The sequence below is a fragment of the Benincasa hispida genome, chromosome 11 (genome assembly GCF_009727055.1).
Source record: "Benincasa hispida cultivar B227 chromosome 11, ASM972705v1, whole genome shotgun sequence".
Classification (NCBI taxonomy): Eukaryota; Viridiplantae; Streptophyta; class Magnoliopsida; order Cucurbitales; family Cucurbitaceae; genus Benincasa; species Benincasa hispida.
The window spans coordinates 25463135-25486120 of record NC_052359.1 but is presented as its reverse complement, the minus strand read 5'-3'; the positions used below and the strand labels follow the sequence as shown (position 1 = coordinate 25486120).

The 22986-nt window shown below is 36.1% G+C and overlaps 2 protein-coding genes across 3 annotated transcripts; both read left to right on the top strand.

Moving 5' to 3' along the window:
• Window positions 1-18977: 18977 nt before the first annotated feature.
• Window positions 18978-21120, top strand: LOC120091153. 2 transcript variants are annotated; one of them, XM_039049032.1, is made up of 3 exons: window positions 18978-19282; window positions 20868-20997; window positions 21093-21120. In XM_039049032.1, exons 1-3 carry the CDS (start codon window positions 19169-19171, stop codon window positions 21110-21112), a joined length of 264 nt encoding a protein of 87 aa, XP_038904960.1. In that variant the 5' UTR covers window positions 18978-19168; the 3' UTR covers window positions 21113-21120. The 2 variants fall into 2 exon arrangements, with proteins under 2 accessions (XP_038904960.1, XP_038904959.1); XM_039049031.1 differs by having other exon boundaries at window positions 20865-20997.
• A 96-nt stretch (window positions 21121-21216) lies between these two features.
• LOC120091152 (probable UDP-arabinopyranose mutase 5) lies at window positions 21217-22567 on the top strand. The gene has a single exon (XM_039049030.1). The coding sequence runs from the start codon at window positions 21253-21255 to the stop codon at window positions 22312-22314; it is 1062 nt and encodes a 353-aa protein (XP_038904958.1). The 5' UTR covers window positions 21217-21252; the 3' UTR covers window positions 22315-22567.
• The last annotated feature ends 419 nt before the right edge of the window (window positions 22568-22986 follow it).

Sequence of the window (22986 nt, the reverse complement as noted above, 5' to 3'; positions counted from 1 at the left end):
TCCCTGTTACAGATAGAGGTGGACAAGAACCTTGAGGTAATTGCCTTCGGCTCCACCCCCTCAACAATTCCTTCTAATCTCCTAGCACACCTAATGAGCATTGTCTCTGATTGCAACCTAATTTTGGATTGATTTGTGACTGCCAAGGCTGTTCTCCAGCTCTAAACACGAAAGGATGAAAATAGTGACTTGGACATAAGAGGTCTAAAAGATGTTAATAAAAGGCTGGCTCTCAAGCACTTCTTAAAGAAAATTAACTCCTTAGTAGTGTTAATTCAAGAATCAAAGAAAGAAAGTTTCGATGTAAGCTTTATCAAAACTCTCTGGAGTTTCAAAGATTTCAACTGGGATTTTGTTGAATCATATAATGCTTCTGGTGGAATGTTGACAATGTGGGATTCGAATCTGATTTCTATATTTGAAACTCTAAAAGGAGGTTATTCCCTATCAATAAAATGTACCACTATCTGTAAAAAGAATTGTTGGATTACTAATGTTTATGGGCCAACCGATTACAAAGAAAGAAAATTTGTATGGGATGAACTCGATCTTACAGTTTATTGTGAGGATGCATGGTGCATTGATGGAGATTTTAACATCACAAGGTGGGCACATGAGAGGTTTCCTTTGGGCTAAAACACTAGAGGCATGAGAAAATTCAATGGTGTCATAGAGCAAGCAAAACTTTTGGAAGTCCGATTGAGCAATGGGAGTTTCACCTGGTCAAGGGAAGGCAGTTCAGTTTCAAGATCTCTTTTAGACCGTTTCTTTATATCTAAAGCATGTGATGAGTTTTTTGAAAATTCTAGAGCTAATTGGCAAGCCTGAATGTTCTCTAATCACTACCCAATTTTACTAGAGGTTGGCTCCTTCAATTGGGGGCCCTCCCCCTTCAAGTTTTGGTACAGCTGGCTACTCAACAAGGAAAGTGTACAAATTATCGAGACAGCCTGGATTAATAGCAAGGTACATGGTTGGGCTGGTTTTATACTCAGTCAGAAGCTAAAAGAAGTCAAAACAGCAGTAAAAAAGTGGCATTATAAATACAAGGAAGGCAAAAAAAAGAAGGAAGAAAAGCTGATAGCAGAAATTGAAAAATGGGAGACCCTTGCCGATATTTCCCCCCCTTTCCAATAGCGATTATGCAACAAGATCATCCTTAAATCAGATCTTATGTCGTTATACAGGCTGGACGGAATCAATTTAATTCAGAAAAGAAAGTTAAAGTGGCTCAAGTTGGGAGATGAGAACACAAGCTTCTTCCACAGATTCTTAGCAGCAAAGAAGAGGAGAAATTTCATAAATGAGCTAGTTGATGAATGTTGTTGCCACTGTTTTACAAAGGAAGCAAGCTTTAACGTCCCTCTCGCCTTCAATCTGCACATTCTGCCTCCACCATAGTGAAGACTCCCTTCATCTTTTTTTTCACTTGCCCCTATTTAGCTTGGTGTTAGGAAAAGCTACTGTGTTTCTTCAATTTCTCATGGATTATGTGTAATGATTTCGAAGGCAACATGCTGCAACTTCTTGCTGGTCCAAACCTCCACAACCCCAACCGACTTCTTTGGTGTAATGCAATTAAAGCTCTCTTGGCAGACCTTTGGTTAGAAAGAAATCAAAGGATTTTTTACAATAAAGTTCTTGGGTGCCAAGATCGCCTCGATTCCGCCCGCCGTCAAGCTTCTTCTCCATGCTATTCAATGTTTATAGTTTAATGGGCAAACCTCAATTGGGGGGCTATCATCTCCACTTTCCCCATTGGATAGCAATAAATCTTTTTGGACGTCTTGCTTTCTCTTATTCTAAGTCCCCCCCCCCCAAATGGTTAGTTGCTAATCACTGGGACAGCCGCTTAGCCTCTTGGTCCATTTCCTTCCGAAGATTGCTCAAAGATGAAGAAGTGCTGGCCTTCCAAGAGTTGTTGGGGAAATATCGCAAGTAGAAGTCTAACTGATTCTTTTGATAAAAGGGTATGGTCTATCTCAGCCTCCGATTCTTATATAGTTAACTCCCTTAGAGTGCACCTTCCCCTGTCTCCCCTTTGGATAAGCCTGTTTACTCGGCCATTTGGAAGACTAAAAGCCCTCGAAGAGTCAACATTCTCATATGGATAAGTTATCCAGCCAGTTGAATGTTGCCACGTTTTACAAAGGAAGCAACCTTCAACCTCGGCCTTTTGCCCTCAATCTGCACATTCTGCTTCCACCATAGTGAGACTCCCTTCACCTTTTTTCACTTTCCCCTATTCAGCTTGGTGCTGGGAAAAGTTGCTGTGTTTCTTCAATTTCTCATGGATTATGTGCAACGATTTCAAAGGCAACGTGCTGCAACTTCTTTCTGGTCCAAACCTCCACAACCCCAACTAACTTCTTTGTTGTAATGCAATTAAAGCTCTCTTGGTAGACCTTTGGTTCTTGAGAAATCAAAAGATTTTTCACAATAAAGCTCTTGGGTGCCAAGATCGCCTCGATTCCCCCCCGTCAAGCTTCCTCTTGGAGCATCCTCTCCAAACCGTTCAATGCTTATAGTTTAATGGACTTCAACCTCAACTGAGGGGGCTATCATCTCCACTTCCCCATTGGACAGCAATAAATCTTTTTGGACATCTTGCTTCTCTTATTCTAGTCCCCTCTCCCCAACCCCAACCCCCCCCCCCCCATACATTTTAAACTCTATAAATTATCCCCTCTCTATTTTAGGCCATTATTTTGGCTTGCTTTCTTGGTTCTGTACTGTAAAACTCTTAGGTTTGAGAAAGAATCAAAATACTCTATTCATTCACCAAAGATATGAATATATGCAAGTGTACAAAGCATAGAAAAGGAAAATATCACAAAATATTTACAAGAATGGAAAACCCTAACTATAGAATTATAACATATACCTTGCTTGTACTCTCTTTAGTGTTATTCTCTCTTCTTTTGTTACATTGGATGTGATGAGGGTGCTAAGGGGGTGTCAACCTAGTTGAAATGCCCAGGTGCACCTCCTGATCCTAAAGTAGTCTTAGTATTTTTGTTTGCTTTGCTCATTGTATAACCCTCTTGTACTATGGGCTTTAGCTCATTTCTATAATTTATAATAATGATCCGTTTCCTTTTCAAGAAAAAGAAAAAAAAAAAGAAACCCTAGACTGATAAAAGACCAAAATGTCCTTAAGGCCAAAATATAATTTCAACAGCTACTCTAATCTTCCCAACCATGATTTCTTTTTTTTTTTTTTTCTAGTCACCCCAAAATACAAAATTATACACATGCTAGTTACCGTAAATGAAATGTTCTCCCCTCTCTCCTCCCTTTCCAAACTTTCCGATCTCCCCTTTCCCCCTCTGTTCAATAACCTGTAGCTTCCATTCCTCTTGTTCTCCCTACTCCTCTTCACCCTTCTTCTCCTTATCTACCACTCTTATCCTCTTACTCCTCGCCTCCTCGCCCTCCATCTGTTGAAGCCTGCTAGCTCTACCCTTCACCAAAATGGAACTAAAAAGTTGCTGCATTCTTGATCATTTCTTCTATATGTGGCAAGTGGAGAATGGATTTTGGGTGGAAGATGTGAAAAGAGATCAGAAGACTTTCTTATCAACGGCCTCAGCGCATTGGCTTCACGACAGCTTTTATAGACTTCTGAGTGGTCCGACCTTCGAATTCTTCTTACTAAAGGAAAGAGTAGATAAGAGTTTCATTCGGTTAGCTAAATTTCGTAGCAAGGAACATTGGTTTGTAGAATGTGCAGTTTGGTCCTCATCATGAGGAAGGAAGAACATCCATATACCTTACGTAGATAACGATTTTGGTTGGCATGACTTTAAGGAAATGGTTAGTTCTTGCATTACAAGCCCCCTAATCCCCTCTGTTCGCCAGAAAGGATATTGCCAAAGAAGTTCTCATCATTTTTGGCCCACCACAGCACAGTTAGGTTTATGACCAATAATCAAAGGACACAAGCAAGAAGCTTGTCAGAAGTGGTCAAGGGGGAAAAGATTTCCATTGCTCCATTGCCAGAGCCTTCAAAAAAGTTCTTCAAAAAACAGCCACATCTCTCTGTTTCAACCAAGAAAAAATAGAGCAAGCTCCTTTTCTGGGTACAGAAGTACACCAAAGTCTTTCAAGAAGATTTTCACAACTTATGGATCGTTTCAAGGTTATTTGCATTCAATGATTGGAAGGAAATAGTACAAGATTTGAGAGTGGCTTTCAATTCTAGTGTTTCAATAAACCCCTTATATGCAAATAAAGCATTAATCAAGGTTGAACAAGGTGATTTGGCAGATTTGATTAAAATTCATTGTAAGTGGCAACAATTTGATTCTTTCCATTTATTATTTGAGAAATGGAACTCGAAAAGACAGGAGGTCTTCAGTCATGGAAGGATTCGGGGGTTGGTTGTCAATAAAAAATCTCCCCCTAGATTTTTGGAGTAGAAACACTTTCGAAGCAATTTGAGCATACTTCGGCATCCTGGAATCTATAGCGGTAAAAACTCTCAACTTCACAAACTACCTGGAAACAAAAATCAAAGTCAAGAGAAACCTTTGTGGTTTTGTGTCGGTGACCATTGAAGTTAAGAATGAAAATCTTAGTAACGTGTTTCTGAATTTTGGAGATATTAAATGTTCAGGGCTGCCTACTACCAGTTATGGAGACTTAATCATTGAAGACTTTTCAAATCCAATAGATTTAATTCGTTAAAATCAAGTTTTGAAGGATGAAGGTGCTGAAACAATTGATATAGAATCTGAATAGTCTTTTCTTACATCGTCCCAGTCATTTCTAGGCTACTCGTGGAATCCAAAAGCCTCACAGAGGAAGCTTTCCGGCCGCTAGATCAGCTGGAAAATCATCCTTTGTCAAGCAGCTTAGAGGAATGCGAAAAGGCACCAAAAGCCTCTTTTAATGTGGGTGGGAACATCTCAGAGGAAAGTGAAAAGGCACATTTAATGAAGAAAGAGTTAGCTTCAGCTATTTTAGATGTTACTAATGCTCCTCCAGCCTTTTTGAAAGAGAGGAAGGTGAAAAGTCACATTTTGTTCAAAAAAGTAACGGTCCATCATCAGACCTCAGGGAGTCTTCTAAATTGGCAGCCCACTCGACATACTAGAAGGAACTTATTGAGTCAGGGGTACTCGAAGAGGCTCAGGGTTTTTGGCAGGACAGCATTGAAAATGAGTGCTCCATTAAATCAGGAGTAATCGAAGAGGCACAGGAGTTTTGGCGGGACAATTGTCAAAAGGGGGATTCTCCGAATACCCTCTATTTTAATTTAGCCAAGGAAAACATTAATCCAAGCTGCTATCCAATCAAGTCTCCTGCCTCCTCAGCTTCTCGTCAGAACCAATTAAATGCTCGGAATCCTTTTCCTAAACACTTTTTCAGAAAAAGAACCTCCTTCATCAACAGATGGACAGAAACAAATGATGATGTCTCAGGGGAGAAAAGAACCATCAATTCAGATGAGCAGCCAATGGAGATCTCGGGAAGTTTCTTACCAACAATAGCAGACAAAAATCCGGACTTGCTAGAGGTTTGTTGCACAAAAATTCAAATTCCTTCTCCTCCCTCAAACAAGGATATTCTCTCTCCATCATCTAAGTTGTTTAAGCATACCAACTTCACCATCCCGAATTCAAGTAACATTTTTGTAAGAGGCTCACCTTGTTCCCCTCCTAGTATAAAAAAGAAAGAAGACTCGGAGTTGGAATGACCTTTCAGTGCTAGTAGTGCAGAACTGGAAGCCCTAAATCCAACCTCAATCCAAGAAGATAGTGTTCAAGACTTTGTATTCGGCCTGGATCTGCAACCCTATTCTCTAATGAAGACAAGGTAAAAACTTTGGAGCATTACTCCACTTGCTCCCCATCCATACCCTCACCAGAGCTTCCAGATCACTTAACATCCATTGTTAAGGCTTTTTAATAAGTTCATTAATACAAACAACCTACCGGAAATTCCATTATCTAATGGAAAGTTCACATGGTCCAGGGGAGGAAATTCTTCTTCCAAATCTTTACTAGATAGATTCTTCATCAATAAGGAGTGGGACTCTTCACCAAATCAAGAGTAATTCGCCAGGTACGCCTACTTTCAGACCATTTCCCATTGTTATTAAGCGCAAGCATAATTAGTTGGGGCCCCTCTCCCTTCAGATTTTGTAACAACTGGTTATCAAACAAAGAATGTGTCATTTCCATTGAAAATTCTTGGAAAAATAGTAACATAAAAGGGTGGCCAGGATTCGTTATTAATGAAAACCTCAAATTAGTTAAAGTTGCATTGAAAACTTGGTTAGCAAACTACCAAAAATCCCTAACCCGAAAGGAAGAGGCCTTGGTAAAGGAAATAACTAAGAAAGAAGCTCTGATTGAATCTTTGGGATGGGATCCCGAGGTGGCTGGCTACATTTCCACTTTAAAAGCAAAATTAATGAGCATTTATAGGCTGGCAAAAAGGGACCTTATTCAGAAATGCAAGCTAAATTGGATGAAACTGGGAGATGAAAACTCTAGTTTTTTTTCATCATTCTTGGCAACAAGGAAAAGGAAGAATCTAATCAATGAGCTTCTAGATGAACAAGGGATGTCTACTAATTCTTCTAATGAAGTGGAATGCCTTATTCTAAGTTTCTATGACACCCTCTACATAAGATCCCCTGGTAACAGATACTTGTCGGCCTTCTTAAATTGGCCTCGAGTCACACAATCACAGAATACTTCACTCATTTACTGAAGCTGAAATTGTAATGGCTATTAAAACCCTGGGGAAAAATAAAGCACCTGGACCAGATGGCTTTACTGTGGAGTTCCTCTCGAGATTTTGGCTCTTAGTTAAAGATAATTTCATTAAGTTATTCGAAGACTTCCACAAAAGTGGAAGATTGAATGCATGTATGAGAGAAAACTTCATTTGCCTCATTCAAAAGAAAGAAAATGCAATATCTGTTGAGGATTTCAGGCCAATGAGCCTTACTACTTTAACTTACAAGGTAGTTGCAAAAGTACTTGCTGAAAGGCTGAAGAAAGTGATGCACTCCATCATCGGGTCATCTCAGAATGCCTTTATTGAAGGGAGACAAATACTAGATGCAGTCTTGATAGCTAATGAAGTGGTGGAGTACCGAGTGAAGAAGAAGAAGGGTTGAATCTTTAAACTTGATATGGAAAATGCTTTTGACCAGGTGGATTGGACCTTTTTAGAAAAGGTTTTAATTGCAAAAAACTTCGACTCTCGCTGGATCTCTTGGATCTTGGGATGCATTCAAGACCCAAAATTCTCTATCATTATTAATGGAAGACCTCGAGGCTGCATTCTCGCATCTAGAGGGATTAGGCAAGGTGATCCCCTGTCCCCTTTCCTTTTCCTGTTAGTAAGTGAAGTGTTGGGCTCCATCATTGACAAGTTGTACGACAATGGCCTGTTTGAGGGATTTGTGGTTGGGAAGGAGAATATTCACGTTCCATTACTCCAATTTGCAGATGATACCCTCATTTTTTGCAACTATGATAGCAAAATGTTGTTAAAATTGAAAGAAGCAATTAGTTTCTTTGAATGATGCTCAGGTCAAAAAGTGAATTGGGAAAAATCAGCTCTTAGTGGAGTCAACATAGAAGAAGAGGAATTGTTACGAATGGCTAATCTTCTCACTTGTAAGGTCGAATCACTACCTTTCATGTACCTTGGTTTGCCACTAAGAGGCTACCCTAAGCAATCCTCCTTTTGGCAGCCGATGATAGAAACGGTGCATAGAAAATTGGACAAATGAAAAAGATTTAATCTCTCAAGAGGAGGAAGGGCAACCCTATGCAACTTAGTTCTCACCAATCTCCCAACGTACTATATGTCTATTTTTGCAATGCCAGAAAATGTGGTCTCATCTTTAGAAAGACTAATTCGAAACTTCTTTTGGGAAGGTCATAAAAGGAAGCAAAGTCAATCACCTGGTAAAGTGGAGTATTGTGTCGATCTCCAAGTAATGGAGATCTCGGCTTGGGAGGGCTTAAATTTAAAAATTCGGCCATGCTTGCTAAGTGAGGCTGGCGTTATATGAAGGAGGATAACTCTCTTTGGCGGTAAGTGATCACCAGCATCCATGGCAAAGGCTTCTTTAATTGGCATTCATCCAGAAAATATGGGAATAGTCTGAGAAGCCCGCGGATTAATATCTCAAGATGCTGGTCAAAAGTGGAGCTTTTGGCCTCTTTTATCCTTGGCGATGGCTCTCGAATAGGTTTTTGGTCTGATCCTTAGATAGACTCAACCCCATTGTCCACACTCTATCCAAGTCTGTTTAGAATTACCTTATTGCCAAGGGGCTCAATAGCTTCTCATTGGGATCATTCTCTAAACTCTTGGTCCATCATTTTTCGCCGTTTGCTTAAAGATGAGGAGATCACATACTTTCAAGCCTTGTTACTCATCCTCTCAAGAAGATCAGTCTCAGCAAGCCCCAACCGACGTTCATGGTCTTTGGAAGCTTCAGGCATCTTCACAATTAAATCTCTCATAGCACATAGCCCCTTCGTCCCCAATGGATAAAAGCCTTTTCAAGGCTCTATGGAAGACTAAAAGCCCGAGGAGAGTCAACATCTAGATCTGGATAATGCTCTTTGATCTCCTAAACTGCTCCTCGGTCTTGCAAAGAAAATTACACTCGGCCAGCTTATCGCCTTCTTTTTGCCCTTTATGCAAGAAGGCAGGGGAAGATTTGCAACACCTCTTCTTCAACTGTCCTTATTCAGAAAACTGTTGGTGGTCTTTTTTCCACTTATTCAATTTTGTCGGGGTGTTTGGAGATAATTTTAGAGGTAATGTACTTCAACTTCTATTGGGTCCCTCCCTCAAAAAGAGGCCAAGATTGCTTTGGATCAATATGGTTAAGGCCATTCTAGCAGACCTTTGGCTCGAAAGAAATCAGAGAATTTTCCACAATAATGAAACTTGTTGAAGGGCTCGTTTTAACTCGGCTCAAAGAAATGCTTTAGCCTGGTGCTCCTTAAACAGTGACTTTGAAGACTTCTCTATACAAGACTTAAATTTGAACTAGTAGGCCTTCATCTTCCCCCCTTCTTAGGCTTGTTGTCTAGTTTTACTTTCGGTTTATTGCTTTATCATTCTTCTTGTTTTTACTTGGTCTTTGTACCGTTGTATGGACATGATGAAGGCGCTAAGGGGGTGTCAACCTAGTTGAGATGCCTGGGTGCGCTTCCTGATCCTTTCTTTCAGTTGTACCTCGTTGTTCTCATTATTTTCTTTATTCATGCTCCTCGTATAACTCTCTTGTACCTTGAACATTAGTCTCTTTTTTATTTAATTATAATAAAGAGGCTTGTTTCCATTTAAAAAAAATTGTAGTTTTTAGGCTGTAATGTAGCGATGGAGTAGTACCTACCACAATACTAATGATATTTTCTCTATGCCTTTGAAATGCTCTTTCTAATAACTAACTTGAGAATTTTTTACGACTTTTCATATATTTTAATTCAATATTCTCTATTTTAGATTTGAGCATCCTCTCATGATAGAAGGAAGAGAAAAAAGCGAATGGATTCTTCCAATCACTGTTCATGCACCTCCATCTAGCACTGCAACTGCTCAGAATCAAAATGATAGACCTTTCTCTTTGGAGCCGATGTGGATGCACAACTGATAGTAATTGATTAATTTTGTTATTTACTCCAAAGTAGTAGTATAACTTCACGTTTTTCTCTGTTTCTATCTCACACAATAACGAGAAAATAACTGTAAGAATTCAAATGCCTACTAGATCTTGCTAGGCTAAGTTTTCTCTATCTCTATTAGTGATATCTTTATTTTTCTTCAACCTTATAATGGATTTTCTTTTAGCAATTGCAAATCATAGCAATGAAAGTTGGGGTCCTGGTTTGATTTTGCACTAGAAAAAGATAATATTTGTCAAGTATTATAATGACTAGGCATAGATACACAAAATTTTAATGACTAGGCACCAGTTTCCACGTCATCGGAAGTGTGGTAGAACAATAATATTTGTCAAGTAGTTCAAATAGGACTTCTAATTCATTAGTGAAGTGATATGGCAAAGGCTGAAATCATGCCACAAGGACCACAAAGACTTCAAGATGAGGTTGCGTTAAATGGACTCTAGCTTCCTTTACGAAGAATTTAAGTGCATCTCCATCATTTATTGCAAGTCATACATATTGTAGAACAATAGTTCAAACTAATTTAAGTGGAATTTCATTTGTTCTTGAAGGTTCCCAGAAGCTGAAATGCATTTTTCAAATTCGGATTTAAGATCCTCTATTATGTACTTTTCAGTTTTTTGAGCCATTTCAATGCAGCTCCATATTGTAGTCCTTGTGGCATGATTAAGATGCCTTTATTTTTAGTGATGCGTCCTTGAAAACACAGCATATAAGGTCAAGGATTCAAGGGCTCGTCTGGTAGTTGATGGGCTTCAAATTTGATTTGTTAAATTGAAGACACTTTTGTAGTTACTTTCTGGGCTTCCTCATGCTATTTTGTTTTTTTGTGACCGGTTGTACTTTCAGATGATTGCAAGACAGATAATTTGTACTCCCTTTGTGCATCATGCAGAGGTTCATGTCAAATGAAGGACTTATAGATTTTCTCCAGCAATTTTCGCATTCCAATCAACGCCTTGCTGCCTGGAAATTTTTTTGAAGAAACTGATGTCCTGAATGCAAATGTCAAACCGAAGCGCCGAAGAAGAAGATGGTGACGATGAGAGTGTAGGTAGGCCATTGACGTTGCAGGTTGACCGCTACATGTTGCAATTTATTACCACAATCTTCAAATTATTTTCCTCAAGTTATGCTATATGGCATTCTTGTGACTCCAATTGAAAATGTGAATCTGGATCCCCATCAATCTAAGAATTGGGATAACAATTCATATAAGACTTACCCTTCTGTACGTTCCCAATGGATTCATAATGCTCAATTACAGGGAGATTTGAGTCCAGAAAACCTTGAAATGCTTTCAAATTGTCTCAATTGAGTAAAACCAAAGAGGTGAACAAGACGTAACACGAACAAATGATTCCATAAGTCCATAATACTTAAATTGGACAAAGACATCATAACTAGTTATATAGCAAAATCCATATACAATAAGATAAAATGATCACCTCTAATTCAATTATTTCCTCATCTACCACATGGGCAACTGAAAAATACAAGAGCAAATTAAAAAGACATACTTTGCCCCTTCCATTTTTGTGCGCATAGTTAACCAATTTGACTTTTTTTTCCAATACATGGGGACTTTAAAGCTCAACCAGGTTGCAATTTATCTAATGAATGCAAAAAATCTATAGAACTTAACAGTGAAGAACACATTCAGCAAAGATATTGTTATTTTATGTATGAGAATACTTGAGTTTCCAATAATATGTTTATTTCATCATTAAATTTTCAAATTAACTTTTTGATCTCCAAACTTTTAACAATAGGCTTAAAAAGTTCTTGAAGCAAATGTTTATTATCTCAATTAATTATATAGCATTTTAAGTTAGAAAAATCATTTTAAAAATTATTATTCCCTAGAATTATCAAAATTATTTTTAAATTTAAAATGTAGCCCCATTTTGGGTGACAGTTCAAAATACCATCGCTTAGGATTTCTTATTTTTGACGAAAGTTTAGAACCACCATTGTATCTAACGTTTTTTTTGGACGATTAATTCTCGTCATCATATTGTTAAATGTCATTAGAACTACAAAAGTTTTTGTCAAGCCCAACACTTTTTTAGAATCATCATTATAGAGCTCATCTATCATCGTTTACAAGTTACTATTTTACATTTAAAACCAAAATTGTTGTAGCAGATATGATGAGATCTAGACTTCTAGACATACAAGTGAAAGTAGTTGCGAGTAGCAGCTAATGTAGAAACTAGAGGAGCAACATATCAATTGCTAAATGATATGAAAGTACATCTCATAGCATTACGTGATGGAATATAAAAAACAACGTGCACAATAGAAGCAAGGATCAATAACATTCTTATTACATAAAACTAAGAATAAGCATGCATAAAGGATTAGAAAATACAATCTTTGTAGAATCCATCACAATCTTCCTCTTTGTGATCGATTGACACCACCAAAGGTAAGTCCTCGCTAGTCTCCGTTTGAAGAATACGGTGGTGGGACCGTTTTGTTAGTGAAGACAAAGGAATTTCACTCTAGAAAAGTGGAGAGTAAAGAGATTTTGGTGGAAGAGTCAAGTGAAAAGTCAAAAAAGCATTAATCTTTTTACATTTGAACAACCAAACTATTTAAAGACAAATTTCATGCAAAATCCTATTTTGCATGTCTTCCACCTCAAAATCCATTAGCATGTAATCTTTAAGTGTCAGGTTTGGGAAGTGTCACTTCAAAGTCCACTTATTTAGTAGGAAAATCCAACAATTGGATTTTTCCACTAACTAATTTAAAAAATCAATAAATCAATATTTTATGAAAAAACATTTTCATAATTTAGAAAATATTTAAAAACAAATTAATATCACGTATTAAATTATTTTTGATACCTAACTTTGATTAATCACATTAATTAAGTTTAAAAAATAATTTCATGCAAATGTTCAAGAATATTCTAAAAAATAATTTAAAAATTAATTATTTAATTGTAAATTATATCTCATATAAATTACATTTTTCCTTTAGGCTCGAATATGAACATTTCAAATTCTCACTTCACCTAATTCTTTAATTTTTTTCGTAGTGAGCTAGCAAGGAGACTCGAGGGACCTATAGATCATGGGCTCCAGCAATATGAGACTAACCAGTCAAACTTTTTAACCTAGTTAATCAACATTCATTAACTAACATGACTGTCCACTATAGCCTGTAGTTGCACTCCTCTCACTATATATATATTATATGTCTATTTGATATAACCATGATAAATAAGTCAACGTTTCACAGGTTGTTTGTAATAACGGCTAGGTCAAAAGCTATTTTACTCCCAAGATTAATCTTGTTCCTTAAATCCCACCAATCCTCTAATGAACAATTGGTTTGTGATCCAATCACTAAACCGAGTCTCTCTCGAGGTAATGACAGGGTGAGGCCCCTTATTCAAGATTCGAAGTCAACAGTTAAGGGAACAACCTCTCTACTATCCCTAAAAGCGGGTAGGAGTGAATTCCGTCTTGCACCCTATGTCTCCAGCTAACTATCCGGTCTTACCCCTGAAATGGGAGGCTAATTGAGTAGGCATTGTTGAGCTAACCCTCACTCATGCAAATTTAAGGATAATCCTGAATAAACAGGAGCTCATAGTTAGCTTAGGATTAAGGTTAAGTTACCTAGGTCATCACTTTGAAATAGTCCGTCTTAAACAGTAAACGACATTATAAAATAAGAGTGACTTAATTCTTGGTTCAATCTTATGCAAACTCATTGCATAAGATGCCCCCGCTCCTCATGTCAATACATGAACAAGTCAATATCACTTTATTTGTAGCACTTTACAACAAATAGTAACAACTACAGAGTGAGTTGCAAACGATAATGTTACCAGAATAAAGTACCTAGTCTTATTCGTATACTATAAACTATTTTGGCTATTTACTAAACTTAATCCACTCTTATGCCTCCGTATAAAGTTCATGTATTCATATAATAGTCATGGATCTTTAGTTTATTAGATTTAGACTTTATAAGTGCAATTCACATATTCAATAACAGTTTTATTGAATAAATGTCAATAACATCTTTATTGATAATAGAATATGTTTAACATTACAAATTGCGATTTTTAGGACATACAACCCAACATTACGAACGTTTGTAGGGGATGATGACTATTTTAGGGAGGCAATAACTCAAACATAGCCTTAGATCTATGGACTCTAACACCATGATATGCTACGTATTTTATTGAATAAAATGTGTGATCGTACAATGAAAAATACAAAAGAATAAGGAAAAAATTATACGAATAACCTGAATTTTTGGGCTAAAATGAGATTTGACTTTCTAGATTTTAATATTTTGCTCTTTTACTTTTGTTATATTCAAATGAAATTACCAACACGAAATGTAGCACATGTAATTGAACCTCTCGCCCTGTCACTATCGATCTCCTTTCTCACTCTTGCTGATTTTCTTGTTCGTTCATATCGTACAATTAGGTGTTTTAATTCTTCAGTTCATTCATGCAAACAACAGTACCGAAGCCTTACACCACTTGGTCTAGGTCTCTGTGAAACCCGGATTTCCATTTTTTCTACTTAAGCAGGTGAGTAAGGAAATTAACTAGGTGGAAGTTAAATCCTATGTTGAAGTCAAGGAAATTTCTAAGTATTTAAAAAGATTGTTGAGTAGCTTTAAGGTAAGCCATAACTAGTGAAAATTTGATAAGTATAATCCATGCATTGGAAACTAGAAAATTGGCTAAGTATAACCCATGTGTTGGCCTTGCTCATTTAGAGGTTATTTCGGCGTTGAAGGAAGCCAAAGTGTGACCAGGAGAAATGCATGCGGTAGCCAATGTCTTGAGAGGTTAGAAAAACGCATGCGGCGATGGAGGCATGCGGCGATGGAGTCATGCGGCAGTGCTACGCGATGGCAGGCAGTGATGCTACAAGAAGGATGCGATGGTATGCGGCGATGGATGCGATGGATGCGGCAGTGCTACGCGATGGTATGCGGCAACACTATGTGTTGGTGATGTGCTAGTGGCCTTGGACATGTGCTATGTGATGGACATCCAAGGGCATGTGGGCGCATAGGACAAGCTAGTAGTATGCATTGAAAGAGTGTTGATCATTATCCTAGTTCGCATAGGGCAAGGTAAGCCATGCAAAAGGAAAGAATATGCGGCCAAAAGATGAGCCTTGCGAGCATCTAGCATATGTGACCAAGTTGCATTAATTAGATGCACAAGGTAAGATTGAATGGACGCATGTGCCGATTGATGGTGTCCGGACATAGGAAGGTTGTGGCATTTGGATGGATGCATTACTGGTTAGATGACCGCATATGAGGTTGGATAGACGCATGCCCTCGTCATTCGGACATGAAAATTTGAGGGCTATGCATTCGTAAAAGGGGAGGAAGACACCTTGGATTGCAATAGCGCAAGATTGCGTTAATAATGTAAGGAAAAGACACTTGGACATGCAGCCAAGTAGAAGGTGTCGGCTTAGAGAAATCTTGGACGCCTATAAATAAGGCCAAGGACTTCATGTGAGAACTCAAATTCTCTTCAAAGGACATAAAGAAGAGTGTATGAAGGCTAATTGAGAGGAGATTATGCGTTGATGGAAGTAGCATGTGTTGATAGCAAGACCATGCGTTGGTCAAGAGATTCCAAGTAGGGAAGATGCTGTCGGATAGAAAGGACAGGAAGTAGCATCAACTTGGAACGAGGAGTTCTCCCAGAATACTCGTGCATTTGGAGTGATTCCAAAGCCACTTGAAATCTAGGAGAGGTCCAAAACATGTGCCACCAGTATCTTAACATCAAGTAATAGATTAGGGTTTCTGATGATGAGTTCGACTGGAAGGACGATAAGAATCATTGGTAAAAATTTCATGAAATACAAGGAAGTTTTTGGATAAATTCCTCTCGATTGAAAGAGGAGAGGCTAATGTTTGGAAACAACGATGTTGTTGGTTTTAATGGCAGTAAGGATTTGGAATTCAAAATCGGTGTTTATTCTGATGATTTGGTGGAGGAGAAGGATCTAAAAGGAAGAGAATGAAACGGTTGAAAAGATGTCAGCCACAGTTGTGATCATGAGGTAATGAAGTCCTAAAATATTATTGGATTAATGTTTTAGATCATTATATTTATTTTCCCTTAAATTTGTAAATATATACTACCAATATGAAGAGAATTAGTTTCAGTCTATATTGATCTCGTAAGTTTGTTGGTTTAAAATTAGTATAAGGACAATTCTTTCATCTTTCCCCATTTAATGAAAGAAAAAAAAGAAGGTTACAAAATAGATAATTAAGATAAGAATTAAATTGGATGAGAAAATAAAGAGTAAAGACATTAATCCTTTGAAGAATAAATAAACCAAAATTCAGGACATTAATGAAGAGGAAATACCACTTTTACAGCAAAACTCGAACTAAGATGTTCCTTTTTCACCATTCTTGACTCGTTAGCCTTTAGTTATTTATTATATTTATTTAAGGTAATGTTATTATTATTAAATAAATATTATATTTATATTTCAAGTTTAATTATTTAATAGTCAAAATAATATCTTTGAACTGAAACTTTAAATTTAGAACATATGAATAATTTGATCAATATTTATTTCTTTCTACTCATGAATTTGAGTATCTTTTTTACAAGGTTAAATTTTGAATAATTTATCTTTAAATTCAAGTTGTTATGTGGAACTAATAATCATAAAAAATTTACTGAGAAATTTAACTATGTAATTGAAATTTATCCACAACAGTAATTTAATTTGATTGATTTTTTTTTTTTTTGTATAAAGAAAAAACCAATAGAGAAAAAAATAACTTACATAACATGTCGAATTCCCACCTTGTACTAAAATAAATTCTAAAATATGCAGGATTGCATTAATTTCCTATTATAAAATTTGAATTTCATAAAATGAGAATTCTTTTTATAAATACATGGGCTTTATTATTAATATTTTTCTTTTGTGAATACACATAAAATGAAGTATATATATATATATATATATTATATATATATATATATATATATTTTTATCATGTGCACTAGGGGTGTTCATGGGTTGGGTTGGATATAAGTTGAAAGATTTTTTAGATCCAACCCAATTGTTCGAGTTAAAATTTTTTCAACAGAAATAACCCTCATTAAAAAACGAACCTAACCCAGGTTAATCGGGTCATTTATTTAAAATTTTGTTCTAAAAAGTATCAAAATGTAAATATGTAAAAATCTAATTTAATTATTTTCATATTATGAAATTAAGATTAACAATTCAATTTTAATTATATAGTGAATTTTTTTTTTCTAAAGTACAAAAAAACTACTTTTAAAGTTGTTGAAGAATAAACTATTCAAAAAATATTGGAATTAAATAAAATTAAAATCAAATATATATATATATATATATATATATATAATTGTAATTGTGTTATAAATAATAAAAAAATATATTTTAGAGTTAATAATAAATTTGGGTCGGTTCGAGTTGGTTTGAGTTATATTAGGTGAACCCATGAACAACCCAATCCTTAAAATTTTCATTTATTTGAACTCAACCCAATCCAAAACGCACGGGTTGGATTAAGTTAATTGATTTTTTCGGGTCATTAAATTTTTTTAACACCTCTAACGTGCACTTTAGATGAAAATTTTAGTATATTATAAAAATAAAATAATTTTATCAATTATACGAGGTTTAAACAATTAAATAATAGGTGTTGTTTTTGAAATTTTACGGACCAAATCGACACTAACTCTTAATCTCATAAACCGAAACTGCATTTTACTCTAATAACTCATTTAATTTATAAGAAAAAAAAGACAAATTATGTCATCTTTCTTCCATAAAGTTTGCTCTGCCAAGCAAAGTAGAAACCTTATAACAGAAATTAGGAACAATGATGGTGATATCTATATGACAAATTCACAATTTGAAAATGCTTTTGTAAGGCATTTCACAAAAATATATGGGCTAGTTGCATAAATAGAATTCAAGCAAAAAATAATAGAATATGTAGTACAAAGATAAAATAATTGCATATATAGATAAAAAAAATGGTAAATGATTAAAAACCCCATGCCTAGCCACCATTTTGTTCGCTTCTTCCTAGTTTTCTCAAATTAAAAGCTATCACTGATAGCAGCCATCAGTGATAGCCACGGATAGTTGTTATTAGCTATTATCGCTGATAGATTTTATCAATTGCTATCGATGATAGTTGCTATCGGAGATAGCTTTCAATTTGAGAAAAAGTAATACAATATTGAAATATTAGCTTTTAATTTGCTATCAATTATTAGTAGCTATCATTGATTCACTTTCCTCTATTGGAGTCAACCTTGAAATATCAATAGTTAAGGCTATCAGTGGTTATCAATGATAGATTTATAAATTGTGATCAACTTTGAAAGAAAATCAACAACTTTGATTACCACAGTAGCTATCACTAATAATCATTTATCATGGCTATCACTGATAGCAGCTATCAGTCGCTATCACTAATAGACTTTCATCAATTAGAATTAACCTTGAAATATTAACACTTAAGACTATCAATGATAAACTTCTATAACTGGTTATTACCTTTGAAAGAAACTCGATATATAGATATCACCTAAGTTCTATCACTGATATCACTAACATCACTCATATTGTGGTTATTGATGATAGCTTCTTTCATTGATAACATCACTGATAAGATGCTGTCAATGATCTCACTGATATCATGCTATCAATGATAGTTCTTTATCACTGATAATGTGCTATCAGTGATAGCTTCTATCACTGATAACGTGTTATTAGGTAGCTAAAAAAGGAAAGGAATAAGCAAAAATCGAAGAAAAAAAAATGAATAAGCAAAAATCGAAGAAAGAAATAAGATTAAAAGAAAGGAAAAAGGAAGGAAATAAAAGAAAAGAAAAAGAAAGGGAAAAAGAAGAAAGAGAGGACAAAATTGGAAATTAAAAAAAAATCAAAGATTGACTAATCAACTCATCCCTATTTGCAAATATTTTAAAGATGTAATATATTTTTTAGATTTTTTTATCTTATTCCACTAAATATTACAAATATTCTTCAAACATACCCTAAACTAATTTGATCATTCAACATGTGCCAATTGGTGAAGATAGACCAAGAGGTGTCTTTTCTGTCCATTATTTTAATTTGGGCCACAAGCCCATCCGGATTACGTTTAAGACCGAACCCATGGGCCAGAATTCAGATTCAGGAGGCCCAATCCAGCACCTGAGCACACGTGTAAGGTACGGAGAGAGAAGAAAAAGTCTAGTAAATGTCGGTCCCTTGATCAGCGACGGAGAATACACAGCGTTGTCTCTGCTGCAAGACACCAATCTCGGGACAAAGCTTAGACCAATTCCCTTGTCCTTCACTCCTTGCCCTATGGGCTTGTAGAGAGAGAATTTGATTCACACAGAGACAGATTGTGTGTGTATTCTCAGCAAAGAGAAATTATGATCTGTATATATATTTTGAATGACAACCCCTCCATCCCTCTTGTCTCTCACTATTCATTCTGCCATCCATAATCTCTCTCGTATTTCTGATCTCTCCTTTCTCCCTGATCATATCGTCCTCGACCTTTTCCTGGTACTTCTCTTTCGCTTTCTCTAATTTTATAGATATGGTGTAATTCATCTTGGTTTTGTGTTGCATTTGAGCGTGTGTGTGTTAATTTCCTACTTACTCTCTACTTCGATGCTTTTTCTCATCTGGGTTTTTTTGTTCTATGTTTGAATCTTGGATTTGTCCGATCGTGGTGCTTATTGAATTGGGGAGTTGGGTTTTTGTTGATTGTTTATTACATTTGGTCAACGCTATCTACAATCTTGTGGCTTCATCAAGATTTATGACTCAACCCTCTTCCGGTCTGTTGTTTTTTTTGAAAAAAAAAAAAAAGGTGAAAAGATTGAATAGTTGGAGGGTGGAGTTTTGTTTTGTAGAAATGCCAATGGAAGTTTGGATGATTCTGTATTTATGATTATATCGACGCTTCGCATATCTTCTCCGATATGGATGTTGCGACAATTGTGATATTTTCATCTCTGCTTAATTTAAAATTTTGTTTTTGTGACTTTTTACTTTGCTTTGCCAGAATGTGAAGATTCTAGACAACATCGATTATTGTATTTATTGAAATCAGTTATTTGTTTGTTCCTCTAAAAATAAAACAAATAATAATAATGAAGACAGCAACGGTTCATTTGTAACTTGTTGTGTGTAGAAGGCGTTATATGAGCTTAAAAAATCAATTTGTGTATTTACAATTAATGGATCTAGAATGGTCTATATGTGATTTTATGATGTTGAAATACGTTGAACTTTTGCCGTTCATTACTAATTTTTGGATTTTATCTTTTTCTTTTTAAACGGATAAAACACTTTTCATCGATGAAATTAAAAGAGACTAATGCTCAAATTACAATGACGCAAAATAATCATAGGAACTAGAGGGATCAGTGGGTGCATCCGAATATCTAATTTTTGGATTTAGCTAATGTATGCATACTAAACACGGATCGTCTTAGATGGTTTAGTTTTTCAGATGGAACTGGGTCTGATCTTTTTTTCTTTTGTCATCTTCTTTTTTAGATGGCTTAGTTTTTAGCTCGTGTATGCATGAAAAGAATCTGAAATCATTTGCTTGCAAATTAGGGTCTAAAGGTTCCCAATCATAATAGCAATGAGGCTAATTTATTATCTCTTTCTCTGGAGAAGACCCTGTGAGATGCCGTTTCTATAGTAGAAAATGAGCTAGAGATACAGCATTGAGCTGAGGGTAAAAAGTGGATAAAAAAAAAATCTTGCAGCTGCTTATCTTCCAAAAGGAAGACCCTGGAACCATTTCCATGTATCGAAGAAAGGATCTCTATGTAATAATGATTGCATGTGGAAATGAAGGCCAAGGGATTGAGGGGGATACCCCATTAGTTCCTGTGGTTAGACCTTTGTACACAATGTTAAAAAATCCTATACAATAAATATAGCTGATTAGCTAGCAACTTTTTCAATGTTGAGTGCATTAAGAGTTGCTTGGAGTTATAGTACAGAAAACTGAAAATTGAAATTATTGCTTCACTGCTAGATATCTCTTTTCACTATATTTTATGTTGAGCCTTCTTTACTGGCTAGGACTTGAGAGTTACTGAGTAGATGAAATACTTTCATGAAGCAGGAAACTTTAAGAGCTGGAAAATTAAACGAGAGAATTTTAAAGTTGTTTGTGGCAAGTGGAAAAGATGAAGTTCTTTTGCTCATTGAGGCATTCAATATCCAGCAAGTTGTCACCCCTGTTCTTCCTACCAGTAAGAAAAATCTAGATATACCAATGTTCTGTTACTTCATTGATTTTGTTGTGGGTTTATCCATTTCTTTTCCTTACACTGAATACTTGATGCAGGGTGTTCAGAAAAATTCTAGGATTCAATGATATGCTGTGATTGCATTTTAGAGCATTAATCTTCAGCTGCTTCTTTTAAGGAGACTTGCCAATCTGTATTTTTATATATTCAAAATTATATCACAGATCATTGTTTTTATTTTCTTAAAAAGTTTGAAAGATGTCCCAGCTTAATATTAAGGATAGCGAAGTTGACATTGTGATCGGAGCACTCCACTCTGATCTGACATCATTTATGAATGAATGGAGACCTATTTTCACCCGATACCACTTGATTATTGTCAAGGATCCTGAACTCAAAGAGGACCTTGAAATTCCAGATGGCTTCGACGTGGATGTCTATTCTCTACAAGACATAGATAGAATTGTTGGTACTTCCAATTCAATTAAATTCTCTGGTTACTCTTGCCGATACTTTGGCTACCTCATGTCGAGAAAAAAATATATCATCTCAGTTGATGATGACTGTGTTCCAGCCAAAGATGATAAGGGCTTGTTAATAGATATTGTAGCGCAGCACTTATCAAACCTTTCGACTCCGGCCACTCCTTTCTTCTTCAACACACTGTATGATCCATTTAGGAAAGGAGCAGACTTCGTCCGTGGTTACCCATTTAGCTTAAGAAGTGGGGTTGCTTGTAGTCTATCATGTGGACTGTGGCTCAATCTAGCAGATTATGATGCACCAACACAAGCCCTCAAGCCAAGTCTGAGGAACACGTGCTTTGTTGATGCAGTCCTCACTATTCCAGTCGGAGCAATGTTGCCTGTGAGTGGAATCAATGTTGCATTTGATCGAGAGGCGGTTGGTCCTGCTCTATGTCCAGCACTGAGATTGGCTGGGGAAGGAAAGCTTCGGTGGGAAACCATGGAAGATATATGGTGTGGATTATGCATTAAGGTAACATGTGATCACTTAAAGCTCGGTGTGAAAAGTGGGCTGCCATATGTTTGGAGAAATGAAAGAGGAAATGCTATAGAGAGCTTGAAAAAAGAGTGGGAAGGGGTGAAGTTGATGGAAGAAGTTGTTCCCTTCTTTCAAACTCTTAGGCTATCAGAAGCAGCAGTTACAGCTGAAGCTTGTTTCCTCGAGATTGCAAAGGCAGTAAGAGAGCAGCTTGGTCGTTCCAATCCGATGTTTGCTCGTGCTGCTGAATCCATGGTCGAATGGGTTGAGATTTGGAAGAAGGCTGGATCTGGTTCTTTGCCTGGCGACAATTAGGAGGAATTCATGAGTGAGTTTGGTCTCTTTTAGCCATTCAATTAATAACAGAAAGCTCCCTTGATTTCTTGCTGTAACAATGACTCGAGAACTGTTGAAATTCCTAATGACCAAAAGAACTGTTTCACCGTTTTTTTCTTTTCTTTCCTTACATGTTTAATACCCCAGAATCATTGAAGACACAACGACCTATTTTGTTATTTGATTGGCTAATGGACATCTATGTTTCCTAAGACTTGCATGCTTGATCCAACAGAGTGGTGTTTCATTATTATTACTATTATTTTGTTTTGTGATGTGTCTTTGTTTTGGCAGAGGCTTGATTCGCTTGAATAAGTTGTGGGCTTTTGTGCAGAGCACTAACAAATTGGCGAAGGAAGTCGCCATAATGTGGTTTCCTCGTAATATCTATCGAGATGTTTTATGTTCTCTCTTTCATATATCAAAAGGTGTTAAACTTGAAATGACATTGCAGTGGTTTTCTAGTGTAATTTTTCTTTTTTAATCTATGATAGACAACTTTCATAGTAATTTGAGTGGCTTATTTAATTGAACATAAGTTGCTGACCAGAACTAAAAAGGTCGAAATTGTAAAAGTAAGTAAACTTGAAGAATTATCAGAAAACTTTTGGAACAATTATTATTATTGTTATTGTTATTATTATATAAATT

What these genes read in the sequence shown, in the direction of transcription:
- LOC120091153 (XM_039049031.1), top strand. Translation starts at nt 19,169, where the DNA reads ATGACAACCCCTCCATCCCTCTTGTCTCTCACTATTCATTCTGCCATC. An exon ending in TCGTCCTCGACCTTTTCCTG is followed by an intron (nt 19,283 to 20,864) that starts GTACTTCTCTTT and finishes ACTTTCATGAAG; the next exon opens with CAGGAAACTTTAAGAGCTGG. An exon ending in CACCCCTGTTCTTCCTACCA is followed by an intron (nt 20,998 to 21,092) that starts GTAAGAAAAATC and finishes TACTTGATGCAG; the next exon opens with GGTGTTCAGAAAAATTCTAG.
- LOC120091152 (XM_039049030.1), top strand. Translation starts at nt 21,253, where the DNA reads ATGTCCCAGCTTAATATTAAGGATAGCGAAGTTGACATTGTGATCGGA.